This window comes from Onychomys torridus, chromosome 18 (assembly GCF_903995425.1).
Source record: "Onychomys torridus chromosome 18, mOncTor1.1, whole genome shotgun sequence".
NCBI lineage: Eukaryota > Metazoa > Chordata > Mammalia > Rodentia > Cricetidae > Onychomys > Onychomys torridus.
The window spans coordinates 8,772,812-8,793,488 of NC_050460.1; the positions used below are offsets into that span (position 1 = coordinate 8,772,812).

The following is a 20,677-nucleotide window of genomic DNA, read 5'->3' on the forward strand; positions in this document are numbered from 1 at the left end:
GGGGGAGAGGTACCCCAAAGTTGCTTCCCTTCCCGTTCTTTCCTTTCCTCTGTGGGAGCTGGGGGTTGGGGATGTACAGCACCTATAGGTCAGTTTCCCAGACACGAAACAGCGTGGGTGGTGTGGGGAGTGGATTCCCAGGGGCAAAGGAAGACTGAGGATATGCACAGGTTTCGTTATTCATTGCCCGTTCCTCTAAAGCACAGCAGAGGTTTCTGCTCCCTATTGGGTTAATCTTAGTATTCAAGGCGTCCCACAGCAACCCCATCGCTTCAGCCTTCTCCCTACCCACCCCAGAAAGCACAGGCACTCCACTCGCCTGAGGCGTGGATACCCTGATCTGCTTTAGCGTCGTGGGTACTGGTTTACATTACCCTGGCATCCTAGACTAAAGGTACTTCCCCTTCTCTCTCTCTCTCTCTCTTTTCTCTTTTTTGGCACTTGTGGGAATATTCATCACCTCAGATCTCTCCTGGGCAAGCTGTCAGTCAGCAATGGGAGTGACGATGGCCTGGCTAGCACCGAGCTGACAAGTGGACCCCACCATCGCAGACAGCACACACATGAAGGCCTGGGATATGGGGCTGAAGTGAGGACCCAGGCTCACTACCAAAATAAGAACAAGGAAGTCGAGTTCTGAACCGGGACTGGCTACCCCACTGCCCCCATCTGTCTGTCTCTTTATGAAGTGAGAAAATGAAGGTCTGGCTCTTTTACATGGGCACTGGCTTTTCTACCTGAACCATCTGGCCAGCTCCCAAGGCTGTGTTGTATTCACCTCGGAGCCTGTTCTTGGAACACAGCAGATTATGTCCTCCACTGCAGATCTGGAGGCTGGATCTAGGGTCAGTTGTACTTTCTCACCCCGTTCTTGTAACTCAGCCTGCCCCTGAAGGCTCAGCAGACCGTATGTCAGTAATCATTCAACACTTACTCCTCAGCTCCCTTCTACTGAGACACCCCACCAGCCACAGCCCCAGTGAGGCCTCAGGCTTGCTGTGATAGAGGAGCTGGCGTCCTCTGCCCCATGCCTGGGTTTACACTGCCCTCTGGTGGACACCGATGGTACAAACGGAGCCGTGCTTTGCGGTGGGTGACCTTTTTCTGACATTGAGGAAGAAGGACTTCTGCAGCGGTTTTGGCAGTTCCGCTGGGCCTCCAACCCCCGATTTAGCTTGCAGCTCTCGGGCCTGAGCAAACACACGGCCTCCTTACCAATGTATGCGACTCCTCAACCATCAGATAATGCCCGACTCAAGTTTCTGGTCACGGCATCACTTCCTGTTTTGCCAAGACCCAGGCGAGAAGAGGGAGAGCTTATCTGATAGCTTTCTCTTCGGCTGCTGGTTTTCTCTTCTCCCCAGACACCTAGATTTTACTCCTGCTGCAGCTTCTCCCAAGGATAGGGTTGCAGGAGGTGTGGGAAACCGAAGACCAGCCGCTCTCCCTGTCCTGCGTCTGCAGCTGTGCACGTGGCCCGCAGCTCCTGCTTCCCTGTCTGGAGCCACACTGCAGGTCACTGAACTGAGGAAGCCAGGTCCCTATAGAAGAGCGAAGGTCAGGGACGCGCAGGCTTAAGTCAGTACCTCTCTCTGTCCCCATCAGATGGCAGGAACCCTGTAGGAATCACAGAACGTTGAGGACAAGATCTTCTAGTCCTGACAAACTGAGCTGAGTGCCCGAGCCCCAGAGGTTTCCAGGTCTAAGTCCTTTCGAAGCCAGAGACGCACCGCTCTCAGGTTGGAGGCTACCTGTACCGCCAGTGGCCAGCACTCGGCAGTTGGTGCCAGCTGTTGGAATCCTCCGCTTCCGGTGGGAGTGGCAGCTAGTGGCACCTTCTGTGGTTACAGTTCTTGTACAGGTCTTAGGTTCGGGACCCTTGCTCAGGCAGCAACCATTAGGATGTTGGAATCTTAGTGCTCCACAGCTCTCTAGAACTTTCTCTCCAGCTTTCTTTTGTGATCTATTGCTGTTATCTCCACTGGCCTGCTTCATGAGGTATCCCCCCTTCCCATTCCTAGGGGAGTCCACTCCGCTAAGGGAGGAGGCGCGAAGGCCTAGGGAGATGGCTCCGTCTGTTGAGAGCTCAAAAGCCTGAGTTTGATCCTCAGAATCTGTCTCCAAAACCTTGGAGAAACGGGCCTGTAATCCCAGCACTAGGGAGGTAGAGATGAACGGATCCTTGGGGTTTGCTGGATAAATAATGTAGCTGAATAGGTAAACTATTCAGTGAGAGACCCTCTATTAAAAAAAAAAAAAAATGAGGCCGGGCGGCAGTGGCGTATGCCTTTAATCCCAGCACTCAGGAGGCAGAGGCAGGCGGATCTCTGTGAGTTCGAGGCCAGCCTGGTCTACAGAATGAGTTCAGGACAGCCAGGACTACACAGAGAAATATTGTCTGGAAAAAACAAAAACAAAAGGAAATAAGGTTGAGAGTGACTGCCATTGACCACTGTCTCCACATGTATGTACAGATGCATGAATGTGCACACGCATGCATGCATGCATGCATACACACACACACACACACACACACACACACACACACGAAAAGATCACTTGAGAGAAGCCTTTTTATTGGGCCTACCACTGTAATCCTAAGAGGCAGCACAGAAGAACGTCTCCCACCTATCTGTTCACAAAGGGAGCGGAATGCACGCTTACACAGCCAGGCACGCGCCAACCACAGCCGACTCTCATGCAATGAAGGACTGTGCTTGTGTTGTGGCTGCGTCTCAAGACCCCCAAGCAAGACCACCTCAGAGCCGGTATCTGATGCAAAACACACAGGAGTTTATTGATAACAAGCAAGTCTGGTCCGTGTCTAACACTCGACACAGCGGGTGAAGGAGCCCGGCGCTGAGCTCTTGGGGTGAGGGATTTCTAAAGGGAAAAACCACAAGCAGGGTGGCACAAGCCACAATCATATGATTGGGTGAGAATGTGTAACCTTAGAATTTACTGGTTGGGGGTTACAGTTATTATTTTGGGGGCAGGCCTGGATAAGTCCCAGGCTCTGTCCTTGGGCTGCCATGGGGGCTGGCTGGCCTCAAATGTTCACATTGACCCATGCACGTAGCTCTAAGTTGGTGAGGGGTCCCAGACAGTAAACACCTGGCTGAACCTTGAGCAGTCAGAGTAGGTGCAGAAAGGGAGCTACTGCAGGGACTGTGGCTTTTGTTCACGGCCCTCCCAGAAACTGCTTGCTCAAGTCTCGGGAAACTGAAACTGAGGCCTGGTCTCTGAGAGAGGACTGACAGGCTGTTGTGGCGTCTGCCTGGCCCTTTCACTTGCACCAGTTACAGGTTCTCTGCTGGGCCTCCAGGAAAACGTTCCTCTTCTAGTCTGGGTAGGAAAGGCAAGATCATTTAGAGTTTACCAGAGCTTTTGATGACGGTGAGTTCAGTGCATGCTGTTGGAAGTGGTGGTGGGTGGGGCAGAGCCTCCAGCAACCAGACAGCTTCAGCGGCAAGCAGCTGTAGTTGTCCGGTGGCTGTGCAACTTCCTCAAGTCCCGGGAGAGTCAGAGTGGCCCGCCTGACTGCCCATGACAGTCCTGCCCAGCAGCCCGGGCTCCCGGGAGACAGCTAACAGTCAGTGGAGAGTCAAACCAACCTAATCCCAGCACTCAGGACACAGTCTGGTCTACATTGAGAGGTCCAGGCTAGCTGGGGCTACCTAGTGAGACCCTGTCTCAATACAATAAAACAAGAATCAAGCTACTCTGGCCCCCAAAAGGGATGCTTACAATAAAGACTTACCATTAATGTGAAAAGTACTTCAGCTGTAATTAACAGTACCTTAATAATGCTCTGCTTCCACTCCAGAGAGCTGGGGCCGGCTAATCTGTCTCTTGCCTGTGACCTTGTTGTGGGCCTTGCTAGGAATTCTAACATTTTATTACATGTTAACATTTATTAAAACCCAATCCTGTGGAACCGACAATATTCAACCGTGTTTGACCTCACAGGTGGCCGTTCAGTCTTTTTTTATAACCTCAGCTGCTACTAGAAAGCTCCTCAGCGAGGGGTGTGGCCTGGAGAGCACCTCCCCATCTATGCAAATTTGGGCTGGCACAGTTTCAAGAGTTCTAGTCTGTCGTTTCTTTTTACAATCAATAAAAATATTAAAAATGCCAGGCAGTGGTGGCACTCGCCTTTAATCCCAGCACTTGGGAGGCAGAGGCAGGCGGATCTCTGTGAGTTCGAGGCCAGCCTGGTCTACAGAGCAAGATCCAGGACAGGCTCCAAAGCTACAGAGAGACCCTGTCTTGAAAAACAAAAAAACGAAAAAAAATTATATATATATCACCTTGTGGAAATGGCTCAGTGGGTAAAGTGCCTGCTCCACAAAGGTGAGGCCCTGGGTTCAGATCCACAGCACCCACTAAGAGCCCTGCTTTGGTGGGGCAGAGATAGGTAGATCCCCTGGGACTCTGGGACTGTCCGGCTGTAACAGTGTGTGAGCCCCAGGGTCAATGAGGAGCCCTGATTCAAAAAATAAGGTGGAGAAGAACGGAGGATAACACATGACCTGTGGTCGCTGCATGCACGTGCATGGGCTAGTGTGCCTCACACACAGGTACACACATACATACATGCAGCACACGCACAAATGAGTATTTAAATTAATTAAAACATTCGTATTTTTTCCCATTTAACCATAGGAGAAAGTAAGTCTCAATATAAATTTAGAGACTAAGCTTGAGTTGGAGAAAAAAAAAATCCCAAACCCAACAACTTTCTATGTAAGATTTACTAGGGAAAAGGGTTAGAAAGATAAATTTCAATCTATACCATGGAAAGAATGATGGATTTGTGAGGGTGACTCCGTTTTCTGGGTGACCTTGAATGAGCCTTTGCTCAAAGTCAGTTTTCTATTTTGAAAAACGCAGCTGGCTGTTGAAGGGAGCAGGGAGCCTGGCCCAGAAAAAGACGCTGTGAATGGTGGGTGAGCCCTGCCTAATCAGGGCCGATTCTAAACCCGCATCTGCAAGCTTTGTGAAGGATGCGTCGTCGCTCACGGCCACTGGAGGTTCCGGGGGTAGCGGCGACAGTTGCTTGGAAAAGACCCACAAGTTGAAACAAAATCCCGAGGTTCTGCAGCCCTTAGACCTGAGACCCCCATCTTCAAGCCAGGCCAGGGCGCGGGGTGCAAGGAAGGAGGCATCAAGACTAGCGCCCCAGCCCGCAGGAAGGGGCGGGTTGTCCTGGCAACCCTGGACCGAGCTTTGCAGGCCGTGGCATGCACCCGTGCTTTCGCTCCGCATCCTGGCATTCGGGCGGTTCGGCTGCCGGTTGGAGCGTTGATATGGTTGGGGCCATATCCTCCATGGAGTCCTCCAAGGGTAGATCAAGGGCTCCCCCAGGGCAGTGGGTGTAGGGCTCAGAGGTGGGAAGGAGACTTTGGGGCCCTGAGTCGGGAGGGAGGGCGGGCGGCCGGGTGGTGGGGGTAGGGAGAGTTGGCATCCAAACCCAGGAACACCACTAGGAGGACCAGCGAGGTTTAGAGCGCCCCCCCCCCCCTCTGCTTCTTGACTTTCAAAGGCGTTGATTTAGAAAGACAGCCTTTCTAATAAGACGCTTTTTTGTCTCGGTTGCTTTTCATGTTTAAAATCACCATGCGCGCAGGGGAGCCCATGAGTGGTGGAAACGGCAAACCGGGCTGCCAGCTTCCTTCCATTTCAAGAGCGGCCTGTGCTAGAGATCTGGAGAAGGTTCCAGAGAAAAGCGATTTGGGCATGACCAAGGTGGAAAGGAGATACAGTTGAGTCCTGGGTGGGCTTATAACCTCATAGCTTGTGGTTTTATATTATATTATTTATTTATTTTTAAATGAGGTCGAGCACCACTGCTACCCCCTTATGTAGCCCAGGCTAGCCTGGAATTCTCCATCTTCCTGTCTCAACTCCCCAAGTGCTGGGATCATCTCCAGCCTCGGTCGTTCCAGCCGCGGCTCATAGCTTTAGAGTTTCTGTTCATGGCCCTGTTACTTTGGACCTATTGGTGGCGTAGCATATAGTGACGTCATATGTCAGAGCAAAGCATCTCCGCTCTTGGTCAAGAAATGATGATCCCCCAATGACCTCTTAAAATTATTATTTTTTTTAAAGACTGTCTTTATTCTATATGTGCGTTTGCCTGCATGTTTGCATGTATGTCTACTGCTTATGTGCCCGGTGCCAGCAGACATTAGAGGAAGGCGCTGGGTCCCCTGGAACTGCAGTTATGGATGGTTGGGAACCATCACGTGGGTACTGAGGATAGAAATCCAGTCCTCTGCAAGAGCAACAGGTATTTTAACTGCTGAGCCGTCTCTCCACCTCCGCCATCTCCCAACCTTGTGACAGAAGGGAACTAAGTCTTTAAAACACAGGCTTTTACAAAAACAAAACAAAACAAAAACAAAAAACCCAAAACAAACAAACTTTTGGAGAACAGTCCAGATCCAAGCTACAGGAGCTAGTTAGGGGACATACACAATCAACTCTTGTCTAGCGAACAGTTCGAAAGCAGGAGCTAAAGCGGGTGTGCTTACACCTGCCAAGCCCACACTCAAGAGGTGGAGGCAGGAGGATTAATTCAAGGTCATCCTCAGTTACCTGAGACCCTGTCTCAACAACAAAGACAAAGCAGAGATTCGAATGTGTTGTTGACTGGAACTCCAAACAGCTGGGAAGTATATTGCAAAGGAGTAAAGGGAGTCAGAGGTCTGAGCTGCCCCAGGCTTTGGTTAATGAATACCGAGGCTGGTCCTTGGCCTGATTCTGCTTGCCTCTAGAGCCTGTCCACATCCATTTTTTTTCTTGCTCAGATATTAGTAGATATATGGTACTGCTTATTGGCCAGGGCACTTACAGTGAAAATTGTGAGCACTCTAAGGCAGGTTTAAATTAAATAATGGCTCTTACTCCATAATTGGCTCTTAAGGTGGAAGGGGAAGGGTGGAAACAAGGTTCTCTTGAGGGCGCAGAGGCTAGAGGACAGCCACATTTTCCCAAAAATCCATTCAGGGTGAATCCAGGCTCAAGATGCAAAAGGAGCTAGAGAAGTCTCGTCTCGGCCCAGCTGAGCCTTGCCCCCAGTCTCCTAGATGCCAGGTCTTCACATCTGATTCTCCTTCATAACTTAGAGGGAGGTGGGAGGGATCCCCAGGCTCAATTACAAAGTGGGCCTGAAGGAGCTGGAGGATTTTGACCTATCAACTGCCCAGCATGGCTGGATAGCAAGGAGAAAAGAGGGCTGGGGTCTCACCTTTCCTCCCTGCACCCCGTTTCCTCCTTCCTTCCCAGTCTCAGGGTGCCCCTGAACTCCTGCCCCACCTCCTGAGTGCTGGGATCACAGGCGTGCACCACCATTATCTGGTCCTATGCAGTGTTGAACCCAGGGCTTCATGTATGTCAGGCGAGTGATCTGCCAACAGAGCTACCTGGGAACTTAACTTTAAGCTTCCAGAATTTTGTTTTTCCAATTTGGTTTGGAATAAGGAGGAAGCCACTTTGAGGGTGAGCTAGGGAGGGCCCGTGCTTTTTAGCTGGGCGTTCTACTCTCAATACGTACTTTCAGAAGACACATCTAAGGTTCAGCTTAACAGGGAGTCCAGGGCTGGGTGGTGGTGGTGCACGCTTTTAATCCCAGCACTAGGGAGGCAGAGGCAGGCGGATCTCTGTGAGATTGAGGCCAGCCTGGGCTACAGAGTGAGTTCCAGGACAGACACCAAAGCTACACAGAGAAACCCTGTCTCAAAAAACAAACAAACAAACAGAAAACCAGGGAGTCCAGGTCTTGTGGAATGGAGGGGCCAAGCTAGCCTCTTGTAAAGTGTGTAGGTATGTGCGCCCATGACTTCCCTTACAACTGTAGATCTTTGGTTTGCTTGTTGAGCAGAAAAAGCAGGACGTAGGAAACTTTTTTTTATTATTATTAAAAACACTCCATAATAAGCCGACATAGTTTGCTGAATTATTCTTCCCCTGCCAGACAGAGGGATTTGAGTTAGCCAAGAAGAAAGCATGAGGAACAGACTCCATTTATGTAAGGTGTTGTTCCTGCCCGAAGATGTGGAAATCTCCACGAGTTTCACAGGTGGCACCAAAACATAGACCTTCTTCCAAATTCCCTTTCCCCTTGAATTCCTTTCTGGTTTCCAAAACCTTCCTTTGGTCTTTAAAAAGAAAAATTTCCATTAAAAAAATTAATGTGAGCTGGGCGGTGGTGGCACATGCCTTTAATCCCAGCACTCGGGAGGCAGAGCCAGGTGGATCGCTGTGAGTTCGAGGCCAGCCTGGGCTACCAAGTGAGTTCCAGGAAAGGCACAAAGCTACACAGAGAAACCCTATTGCGAAAAACCAAAAAAAAAAAAAAAAAAAAATTAATGTGGCTGGGCAGTGGTGGCTCACGCCTTTAATCCCAGCACTCGGGAGGCAGAGCCAGGTGGATCTCTGTGAGTTCGAGGCCAGCCTGGTCTACAAAGCAAGTTCCAGGAAAGGCGCAAAGCTACACAGAGAAACCCTGTCTCGGAAAACCAAAAAAAAAAAAACCACAAAAAACAAACAAACAAAAACAAACAAACAAACAAACAAACAAACAAAAAAAAAAAAACAAAAAAAAAGAAAGAAAAAGAAAAAAAGAAAAAAAAAAGAAAAGAAAACCAAACCAAACCAAAAATGAGTGTAGTGACACATGGGTGCCAGAAGAGGGAGCTAGAGTTAGTGATGGTTGTGAGTCTCCTGGAGAGGGAGCTGGGGTTACAGGTGGTTGTGAGTCTCCAGAAGAGGGAGCTGGGAACTGAACTCAGGTACCCACGGGAGCAGCAAGGGCTCTTAACTCCGGGGCTATTTCTCCAACCCCCACTTTGCTTTTTTAGATAGTGTCATCTTGTCTCGTCCTACAGTGTTTTAGAGTCATGCCTTACCTAGCATTCGTTACGGCAGGGTTCCTGAGGAATGGTGAACTTCTGGAGGAGCGTATGAGTCCCGAGTTTATTCTTCCTCACCACAGTCTGGCGTGGGGAGGTCTGCCAACATTAGTAATGGAAGGCACTCTGTCTGTGCCTGGGCAGGGGAGGCATCTTGAGGCCGTGTTCAATGCTCCAGCCCACGTTTGACACAGGGATACTCCTAGGGAGATCCTGTAGTCAGCTTGAAATGGGGACCATGACATTTAGCAGAGATGGCTCTGACCACCCTTGCATCAGACAAGCTTTCCCATCCCTGAAGCCTTGGGTCACTGTTTTATTAGAGTGTTGCTACTGTAAAACTTACTCAGAAAGCTAGGAAGTACCCTAAACTCTCAGGTGTAACTCACTGTTCACTGGTGTGGGGGACGTAGGATTTTTAAAATCTCCCTGAATCCTGCTGATCATGGTGGTGCACACCTTTAATTCTAGCACTTGGGAGGCAGAGGCAGGAGGATCTCAGTGAGTTAGAGGCCAGCCTGGCCTACAAAGGGATTTTTAGGATAGCCAGGGCTCTGTTACACAGAGAAACCCTGTGTCCAACCACTCCCCCACCAAAAAAAAAAACAAAAACAAAAACAAAACAAAACAAAAAAACCAAAACCAAAAACCAAACCAAAACAATAACAAACCTCCCCAAATCCCAACACAGACAAAATACTTGTGAAGGGACAAGACCTGATGTTATTCATAGGGGTCAATTACTTCTGTGTGAGTGAGTGAGTGAGTGAGTGAGTGTGTGTGTGTGTGTGTGTGTGTGTGTGTGTGTGTGTGTGTGTGTAGGTCAAAGGACAACTTTTAGACCTTGCTGAGGCTGGGTCTCTCCCTTCTTTGTACTCCAGACTACCTGGCCTGTGAGTATATGGACAATTCTCCTGTCTCTGTCTTCCATCTTACGGAAGGAGTTCTAGAATTAAAGATATATGCATGCTACCACACCTGGCTTTAAACTATATAACTGTATAATTATTATTGCTGTGTGCACATATTTGTGTGTGTGTAGGTGCGTGTTTCACAATGCGTTTGAGGAAGTCAGATGACAACTCTGTGGTGTCCTTCCAAGTTGGCATGGATGCCGGGGATGGAACTCAACTCACTGGGCTTAAATGACAAGTGCTCGTCCCCTGCTGAGCCACCTTGCATTTCTGAGTTAGAGCTAGCACCACCAGCTCCTCAGGTAGTGAGAGGTGTACAATACTCATCCATGTCCTTTCCGTGTGAGCAACGAAGCATGAAAAACACCTGCATAGCTGGGAAGAACCTTCTGGAGACAAGTGAGAAGCATCCATGTTTTCACAGCACTGAGGTCACTATTCGGTAGAAAATGTGGACATCAAAGACTGAGTTGGAAAATGATTGAGAAGCCACATTTTTGAATAAGGTGTAAGAATACATAACCAATTATTCTTTGTATGTGCACATGTGACAGTATGATTAAAGCCTATATCCAAGTCTTAAAAGAATACCTCAATCAGAATAAAGTAAAAATTCCAGGTCAGTGGTCCACAGCGTTTGCTGCTCTTGCAGAGGAGCTGAGTTTGATTCCCACACAGTGGCTCAGAACCACCTGTAACTCCAGTTCCAGGGGATCTGATGCCTTCTTTTGGCCTTCTCAGCAACTTGCATTCACGTGTCACATATACACACTCTGCTATGTTATGCCCAGATCTCAGGGACCCCCCCCCCCAAGACAACCGTGGAGACTGAATCCCATATGTAAAAGCAAAGAGCCTTTATTCTCTTCAAGCTCCGAGCTTGGTCCCTCTGTCTGTCTGACACAGTGGTGAGAGCAGAGAGTCCAGAGCTCAGGTGGGGCAGAGTTTTTATCATAGCAGAGGTTGGGGTGAGGGGATTTCCAGGCCCAGGACCCTGATTGGCTGACAATTGTTTAGGGGTATCTGTAAAACAAAAACAGGTGTGTGCTAGACTCATGACATCTGGTCACCTTATCTAATGGTTGGAATGTTTGGGATGTCAGGTTTTTCCTGGGTGGATCCCTGGGTGGTACCAGCTTAAGGCTTTTCCTGGATCTGGATGTTTCCTGCCAGTAAGCCTGTCACAGAAGCTGTGTCTAGGCCCCTAAGCCTGTCATGGCAGCTGTGTGGTCAAGCTGTTTTACACCCCTCCCCCTTGCTACACGTACATACAGATAAAATAAAACAAAACGAAAAAGGTTCAATTCCAGGCCATGAAGCATCGTGCCTTAATTGACGGCCCTTGTTCTTTGTGGTACATAAAACAATGTTGTTATAATTGATGGTGCCAGCCAGATCTCTGTGAGTTTGAGGCCAGCCTGGTCTACAGAGAGAGTTCCAGGACAGGCACCAAAACTACATGGAGAAACCCTGTCTTGGAAAACCAAAAAAACAAACAAACAACAACAAAAGATGGTGTCTTACACTCAGTGAAATACAGTATTTGCATGTAAGAATCCGAGTTTCTAATTACTGTTTTCACAGGTTTTGATGTGTAGGACCTAAATTCATTGAACGTTAATGTGGTTTCCATTATGATTTCTTTTTGATGAATTATTCAGCAGTGTGGTTTGAGCTCCCAGGCTAACGGTGGGGTTTTGGCTTGGGGCTGTCTCTATTATTGATTTCTAATTGTGTTGCTTTGAGGTCTGAGTGGAGTCTATATGCTATTTTTTTTTTTTTTTTTGTGGCTCTTTTGTGGCCTACTATAAAGGTGGTTCTTTCTCTGGTTGCTGGAGACGGTCTTGCCCTCCTCACAGCTCTGTACCTTTCCTGTCCCTTTTCCTGGCCTTGATTATCACAGCTACTCAGCCCTCCGGCCACCACTGGTCTCACCGTACTAAGGCTACTCTGGGTTCTGGCTCCCAGAGCTCTGGGAGTCCATAGCTGCCGCAGGCCTCAGTCCTGTGCCACACCCCAGAAAACCTGAAGATGGGGTGCAGGATTTTGAAGAGAGGAAGTAGCTCAGCTGAACTTTGATGTTTGTGATCACAAGTAAAATACTGGGAAGGGAGTAGTGTGTGTATGTCCACCCTGTCTCAATCACCAGGGTCCTCTGGGAAGGGTGTGGTGTGTGTCCCCACCCTGTGTCAATTCCCAGTGTCCTCTGGGAAGGGTGTGGTGTGTGTGTCCCCACCTTGTCTCAATCCCCAGTGTCCTCTGGGAAGGGTGTGGTGTGTGTGTCCCCACCCTGTGTCAATCCCCAGGGTCCTCTGGGAAGGGTGTGGTGTGTGTGTCCACACCCTGTGTCAATACCCAGTGTCCTCTGGGAAGGGTGTGGTGTGTCCCCACCCTGTGTCAATCCCCAGTGTCCTCTGGGAAGGGTGTGGTGTGTGTCCACCCTGTGTCAATCCCCAGTGTCCTCTGAGAAGGATGTGTGTGTCCCACCCTGTGTCAATCCCCAGTGTCCTCTGAGAAGGGTGTGGTGTGTCCCCACCCTGTGTCAATCCCCAGTGTCCTCTGGGAAGGGTGTGGTGTGTGTCCACCCTGTGTCAATCCCCAGTGTCCTCTGGGAAGGGTGTGGTGTGTGTGTCCACTTCTGTCACTTTCCTCTCTTCCCTTCCCCTCCCTTTCCATCTTCTCTTCTTCCTCATCCTGCTTCCTTTCTCTCTGTCTCTGTCTTTCTCTCTCTCATTTCTTTTCTTTTCCCCTTCCTTCCTTCCTTCCTTCCTTCCTTCCTTCCTTCCTTCCTTCCTTCCTTCCTTCCTTCCTTTCTTCCTTTGTTCTTTTCTTCTTCTACATTTTTAAAAACATTTTTCAAGACAGGGTTTCTCTGTGTATCCCAGGCTGTCCTAGAACTCACTCTGTAGACCAGGCTGGCCTCAAACTCACAGGGATCCTCCTGCCTCTGCCTCCCAAGTGCTGGGATTAAAAGTGAACACCACCACAGCCTGGCCTGTATGATTTTCTTATCACAAGCGATTACACTATGTTACTGAGTTTCTGTGCTCTATGAAGTTATGCACAAAGAAATCTTGTGTCTGCTCACCTGACCTTTAAAAAATGTGATTGAGGGGTGGAGAGGTGGCTCAGCCAGGAAGAGGACGTACTGTTCTTGCAGAGGAGCCCACAGCAGGCGGCTAGAGTCTGTAACTCTAGCTCCCCGGGATCTGATGCCCTCTTCTGGCCTCCATGAGCAGCAGCACACATGTGGTGCACATACGGTCATGCAGGCGTGCACACAAACACATAATTAACAATAAAAATAGATCTTAAAAAAGCAATTAAACAGGGCACATGCTGGTGATTAATGGTAAAGAGCAGATTGACTTTTATAAAATATAAATCATACAGCAAAATAAAAGGAACGGTTCACCTTTCCATACAACAGCCACAGACTTAAAGGACTCTTTTGTCATTATGGGTGGTGGGGAGGGTTAGAATCATTTTCCTCCTTTTTCTTCTCCCTCTTCCTTGAGCTCTTTAGGTAGCTTGAACTTCTGATTTTCATGTCCCTACCTCCCAAGTGCTGGGATCACAGGCATGGATCTCCATGCCTGCTTTCTTCAGTGCTGGGGATGGTACCCAGGGCTTCCTGCACACCAAGCAAGTATGCTACCAACTGACCTACAGCCCCAGCCCGTGTAATTCTTTACCTTTATTCACTCAGAATAAAAATTCACTGCTTGAGATCTGAGTCACGCCAGGCACTATTCTAGATGCCACTGGGGGCAAAGTTACATTTGTGAGTGAGTGGTTCGATAGTGGGAGGTGACTGACATGTGGAAGTTTCGGAAGGCACTTCTTCAGGTCATGAGCCAACCTCTGGAGAACGTGCCAAGGTGTCCACACAGTGAATAGTGACACCTAGCTGCGTCAGAGCTCTCCTCCATTCAGTTTAGAGCAGGTTAGCTGTGTGGAGGCACAAGCAGTCTGGATTAATGCCCTGGATTTCAGACTCTGGCACCACAGTATTGTTGTCAAACTTGGGTCTAGATGTTTAGTTTTTCCCTGAATGTAGGCATGTGTATGATCTTTTGAACCTGTTTCCTCCTCATTGTGTGTGTGTGTGTGTGTGTGTGTGTTTGTGTGTGTGTGTGTGTGCATGAATGTGAGCACTTAGGAGAGCTAGATGTGATAATGTGTTAACATGACCCCCAGGACACAATAAATACTAAATACTAGCTGCTTTAAAATTGTACTTACTGTGTGTGAGTACAGGTGTGCTTCTGCCTGGAGCCCATGTGGAGGTTAGAGGACAACTCTCAGAAGCCAGTTTTTTCTTGCCATTCGTGAGATCTGGGGATTAAACTCAAGTTGTCAGACTTGGGGGCAAGCCCCTTTACCCACTGAGCCACCTCACTAGATACCCCTCCCCCATTTTTCAAATATAATTTAGGAAATAAAATAGACTGCCAGGTATTATTTCATCAATATATTTAAATGGAGACCCTGTGTTACAGATGCCAAGCACAGTGATGCTCTAGAATCCAAGGGTTCCTTGGCCAACAAGATGGCCTCTGACAGAAGGGCCAGTCTTTTGTCTTCTGATGAAGCAGGTCTGAGAGTCCCTGAGCCTCCGGGATCCACTGGGGTGGTGATTCACTCTGAGTAAGTAAGGGTGTGTGTGTGTGTGTGTGTGTGTGTGTGTGTGTGTGTGTGTGTGTGTGTATTTATGGGGGTGTCTGTTGAGATTTTGACACTATTGGGGTGAACTATAGCAAGAAGCAGATAGTCTGAGATCAGTGTGCCCTGCTAGGCAAGAACTTTAGAGCTAGGCTACCCAGGTTCAAATCCCAACTCTTCCATTAATGGTCTGTGTGAATTCGAGCAAACTGCACCGTTCTCTAGGCCTATCGTTTTTTTGAATCATGTATTTCTGTATCTCCCCCGCCCATGTGTGTGCCTGCGTGCCATTATGAACATGAGGAGGTCAAAGGGACAGCTTGAGAGAGCTACACACACACACACACACACACACACACACACACAAGAATGAAAGAAAATAAAGAATGAGCATCCTAGGAGATAACAGTCAAGACTACAATTACCGGGGCTGGAGGGATGGCTTGGTGGTTATGAGCACCAGCTGCTCTTCCAGAGGTCCTGAGTTCAATTCCCAGCAACCACATGGCGGCTCACAACCATCTATAGTGGGATCTGATGCCTTCTTCTGGCATACATGCAGATAGAGCACTTATATACATAAAATAAATAAATAAATACATACATACATAAATAAATAAATCTTAAACACCCCCTCCCCCCCATAACAACAAACTTCTTAAGGCTGAGAATGTAGCTCAGCATAGAACACATACTTGCCAGAATGCCAAGGCCCTGGGTTCAACCTGGGTCCTTCTTTTTAAAAATGATAAAAGAAAAAATCAGAGTGATAGAGAGATGTGTACACTTCTTATGAAGACCACAGACTTTCCAGTGCTCTACCTCCTGTTGCTTCTTCAAGCAACACAGGAAGACAGGAAAAAGTAAGAGGACATAAGTGGACATGGGAAGAGAATGGAGCCCCTCACCTGCACTCTGGTTGAAGTCTCTCACTGGTGTAGAGGGCTGGAGAGATGGCTCTCCTGGCTTTGGTTCCCAGAACCTACAAGGTGGCTCACAACCATCAGGAACTCCAGTTCCAGGGAGTCTGATGCCCTTTTCTGGCTGCCATGGGCACTGTGTGTACAAGGTACCCTTACATTGCAGGTAAAATACTCATACACAAAAATTAAATCTTTAAAATACATATAACAAAACAAAGGCATTTTATCCTTAATACACACACACACACACACACATACACACACACATATATATGTTTTTCGAGACAGGGTTTCTCTATGTAGCTTTGGAGCTTTTCCTGAACTAGCTCTGTAGCCCAGGCTGGCCTCGAACTCACAGAGATCTGCTTGGCTCTGCCTCCTGAGAGCTGGGATTAAGGGTGTGTACTGCCGCCGCCGCCCCCGCCCCCCTTTATCCCTTTTTAACTATGGTAACGTGGATTAATTACAATCATAGTCTTACAACCATTGCCACTGCCTATATTCTTTTTTTTTTTTTTTTTTTTTTTTGGTTTTTCCAAGACAGGGTTTCTCTCTGTAGCTTTGGAGCCTGTCCTGAAACTCACTCTGTAGACCAGGCTGGCCTCAAACTCACAGAGATCCACCTGCCTCTGCCTCCTGAGTGCTGGGATTACAGGCATGTGCCACCATTGCCCAGCAATATTCTTTTTTAAAAAATTATTTGTTTTTATTTTATGTACATTGGTGTTTTGCCTGCCTGTATGTCTGTGTGAGGGCGCCAGATCTTGGAGTTACAGACAGTTGTGAGCTGCCATGTGGGTGCTGGGAATTGAACCTGTGTCCTCTGGAAGAGCAGTCAGTGCTCACCACCCCACCACTGTCTATTTTCAAAACAATTCATCAATCCAAATACAAACTCTGTATCCATTGAGCAGTATTCTTTCCTCTTCAGCTACCCTCTGTCCTTGTATTAGTAGGGTCATATTGATTTGTTCTATGTCTGGCTAATTTTTACTTCAGATAATTGTTTCAAGGCTCACCCATGTGGTAGCATGTTGCAGAAATCTACTCTTTGTAGGCTGAGTTATATTCCTGTGTGTAAGCTGAACTTCATCTGTTCACCTACCTGTTGCTGGATGCTTGGAGTTATTTTCTGCAATGCACAGCCACACACCAGTGTCTGCGCCAGTTTTTTGTTTTCTGTTCTTGTGAGTATATACATAGGGGTAGAGTTGCTGGGTCATGGAGCAATTCCATGGTTTACTGTATGAGGAGCTAGTACTTTGACTGCTTTTTAAAAAAATATTGGTTTAAATATGTATGTATGTATGTATGTGTACCATATGCATGCCTGGTGCCTGTGGAGGCCAGAAGAGGGCATCAGATTCCTGAGAACTGGAGTTACAGGTGGTTGTGAGCTACCATGTGGGTGCTGGAAATTGAACCTAGGTTCTCTATAAAAACAGCAAGTGCTCCTAACTGATTAGCAATCTCTCCAGCCTGTTTTTAAAAATTACATTTAATTTATTAATTAATTTGGTGTGTGGCTGGGTGTATGCCTGGAGGACAACTAACAAGAGTTGGTTCTTTCCTTCTGGAAACATGGGTTACCAGGGATCAAACTCAGGTCCCCAGGCAGCAAACAGCTTTGCCTGATGTTGGTTGTTTTTCACTCTTTGCTCTTGGGGGGCCACCACCCAGCTCCCAGATAAATCACACGGAGTCTTATTTACTTATAAATGCCTGGCCTTAGCTTGGCTTGTTTCTAGACAGCTCTTCTTAAATTATCCCATCCACCTTTTGCCTCTGGGCTTTTATCCTTCTCTATTCTATATCCCTTTCTTTCCTTCTTATTCCATGGCTTGCTGTGTGGCTGGGTGGCTGGCCCCTGGAATCCTCTCTCCTTTTCTCATTCCTTTATTTCTTTCTATTCCCATATTTCTCCTTCTTTATATTCTCTCTACCTGCCAGCCCCACTTATCCTTTCTCCTCCCTTGCTATTGACTGGTCAGCTCTTTAGTAGACCCATCAGGTGTTTTAGACAGGCACAGTAACACAGCTTCACAGAGTTAAACAAATGCAACATAAAGGAATGTAACACATCTTTGCATCAATAAACAAATATTCCACAGCGTAAACAAATGTAACACATCTTTGAATAATATTCTACAACATTTACCCAATTGTTTGTTCTATTTATCTCTATGTATGTATGTATGTATGTATGTATGTATCTATCTATCTATCTATCTATCTATCTATCTATATTTATCTATATATTTGGCTTTTTCAGACAGGGTTCTCTGTATATCCCTGGCTTTCCTGGAACTTACTCTGTAGACCAGGCTGGCCTTGAACTCAGAGATCCACCTGCTTCTGTCTCCTGAGTGCTGGGAGGCATAAGCCACCACAGCTAACCTGATTGTTTTAAAGCATGGATATTTTGAGTAAGTTTTAGTACCTTCAAGTTGTGAGTCAGTAAAACTGCTCAGGGGCTTTATAGAGAGTGAGGCCAGTTCTGTTGCTGAGAACTCATGTGCTGCTAATATAAGATTAGTTTGATTTTTCAGTGTGAGCAGAGAGGCCATCCTAACCCTGCCATTGCCTTCCAGCACAGCTGCGGAGATGGGTCAGAAGTCCTCCTCCTCTTCCTCCTCCCCATCCTCTGCACAGTCTAGTCGCTCCTTGGAATTTTCACTGCCTGGATTCCAGAAGGAAACATATCCTGAGGAATTCAGCCTGCTTAAGTCACAGACAAGTGAGTAGGCCCCAGACCTTCCTCCACAGGCCTTTTCAGAAATCTGTCATATTATGGGCCAAGTCACGGAAGAACTCCCCTGCCCAGTGCCAGGCCTTTGGCATGTTTCCTCTTGGGTCCTTCCTCATGATGGCTGTGTGGGAGGTATGTACAGTCATATGGTTTTCACAGGTGAAAGGTCTTAGTGTAAGTGCCATAAAAAGTATGAAAGCAATATAGAAGTGTATAGACTACAAACCCCTCTTACTCAATATTCTCCAACAATATTCTTCCCCATAGCTGTGAAGAGCTGAATTTTGAAATATCTACACCTGTGTATGTATGTACACACATAATACAAAAGCAGCCATATGTTGTATAATGCAGCTTTGGCCAACAGTGGCCTGCACATATGACAGCGTTCCACCAAAATATGATGCGGCTGAAAGCTTCCCATTGTCTGGTGATGTCATAACTCTCCTAATATGGTAATACACACGAGACTTGAGTCTGTGGTGATACTGGTGGCCAGTTATATAAAGGCATAGCACACACATCATATCTGATAATGATAAATAACTACACCACTGGTTTAGATATTTAGTGTGTGTGTGTATACACACACACACACAAAAAAAAAATATCTAGTGTATAACTACACTATACCATCATTATAAAGTGTACTCTCTCTACTTATTATGAGAAGTTAAGAGGGCTGAGCAAGGGAGCTTAGCGGACAAAGGCCCTTGTGTCTGAGTCTGAGTCTCAAGGAGGAAGAGGAGGAGGACTTCTGACCCCTCTCCGCAGCTGTGCTGGAAGGCAAGTGCCAGGGTTAGGATGGCCTCTCTGCTCACACTGTGTCCACAGTCAGGAAGGAGAGGGGGGCGATGGAATAGCTGGTGCTTAGCTGCTTTTCTCCTTTTTATTCAATCCGGGATTTAGTCCATACCCCAGCCTTCCTACCTCAGCTAACCCCGTCTAGAAACTCTCACAGATGTGCTCAGAGATGTGTCTCCTAGGTGACTCTGGATCCCATCAAGTTGACAGCAGCAGCTACCTCACTGACCTCTCTGTGGAGGTCTGTGTAAGCACACTGTGGTGTTCAAAGAAGAACGAAGCAGCCTAGTGACACATTTCCCCGGTCACTCAGTGGCACACATGTAGAAAAACTGAGTTGTGGTATACACAGTGTTTTCCCCAATCATCACAGAGATCACAGACCATTTCCTGCATTCACGCTTTAGGTCTATGTGACTGTTTGCATTAGTTATTTTTCTTTTCCTAAAAGATTATTTTTATTTTATATATATGAGTGTTTGCTTGCATGTATATATGTGTGTGCACCTGGTCTGTGTCTGGTGCCCATGGGAGCCAAAAGGGGGTATCAGATAAAAAACTATACCCCTGGTTCAGATATTTAGTATACTACACTATACCATCCTCTTTGGAACTGGAGTTACAGATGGTTGTGAGCCATCATGTGAGTGCTAAGAACTGAACCTGGGTCCTTTGGAAGAGCAGTCAGTGCTCTTAACTGCCGAGGCACCTCTCCAGCCCCAGGATTAGTTAGTTATATGTCTGTTGCTGGGATAAAATGCCACGACCAAAAACAACTTAAAGGAGAAAGATTTATTATAGCCTTCAGCTCCAGAGGGGGACTCCAGAATGTTGGGGAAGGCAGGGTAGGGGAGGCAAGAAGTAGGAAGCAGAGGGGCCACATTTCACCCCTACATAGGAAGCAGTGGGGACAGAGAACAGGAAACAGGGCAAAGCCATAACCCCCCCGTAATGTACTTCCTTCATTAGGGATTGGGGTGGGGTGAACTGAGGGATAGAGGGCAGAGGGAGCTGAGAAGATGGTTCAGTAGGCAAAGTGCTTGCCACACAAGCATGAGGATCAGAGTTTAGATCCCAGCCCCCATGTAAAAAGCTGAACATGAGAACCTGGGTGAGCATGAGAGCCTGGGCCAGCATGAGAGCCCGTGGTTCAATTCCCAGCACCCACATGGTGGCTAACAACTGTAACTCCAGTTCCAAGAGAATCAATGCCCTTCTCTAACTCCCATGGGCACCAGGCATGCACGTGGTACACAGACATACAAGCAGGCAAAACACCCATATACCTAAAAGCAAAAATAAATATTAAAAAAAGTGAAAAAGCAATTGAGGAAGACATTGATGTTGACCTCTGGTACATAAACACACACCTCCATCTACACACACACACACACACACACACACACACACACACACACACACAGAAGAGTTCATAGTGAGATCATTTCTAAAAGCCAAAAGAGTGTGAGGACTGGAGAGATGGTTCAGTGGGTAAGAGCACTGGCTGCTTTTCAGAGGGCCTGGATTTGGTTCTTGGCATCCACATAGTGGCTCACAACTGCCTGTAACATCAGTTCCAGGAAGATCCAAGGCCCTCTCTGGCCTCTGAGGACGCTGCATGCCTGTGGTGCACATACATATTTGCAGTCAAACACACATTTGTTTAAAGTGTACATGTGGGAAAGCTGTAGGCCAACAGAACCTGGG

General features: G+C 47.5%; 1 protein-coding gene across 1 annotated transcript in view; it reads left to right on the forward strand.

Moving 5' to 3' along the window:
* Window positions 1–5,185: 5,185 nt before the first annotated feature.
* Window positions 5,186–20,677, forward strand: part of Spats1 (spermatogenesis associated serine rich 1) — a 31,055-nt gene continuing 15,563 nt past the window's right edge. The window contains exons 1-4 of the mRNA XM_036168484.1: window positions 5,186–5,346; window positions 5,630–5,764; window positions 14,332–14,479; window positions 18,009–18,154. Coding sequence (XP_036024377.1) covers window positions 5,244–5,346; window positions 5,630–5,764; window positions 14,332–14,479; window positions 18,009–18,154 — 532 coding nt within the window. The 5' untranslated portion in view covers window positions 5,186–5,243. The remainder of the gene's footprint in view (window positions 5,347–5,629; window positions 5,765–14,331; window positions 14,480–18,008; window positions 18,155–20,677) is intronic.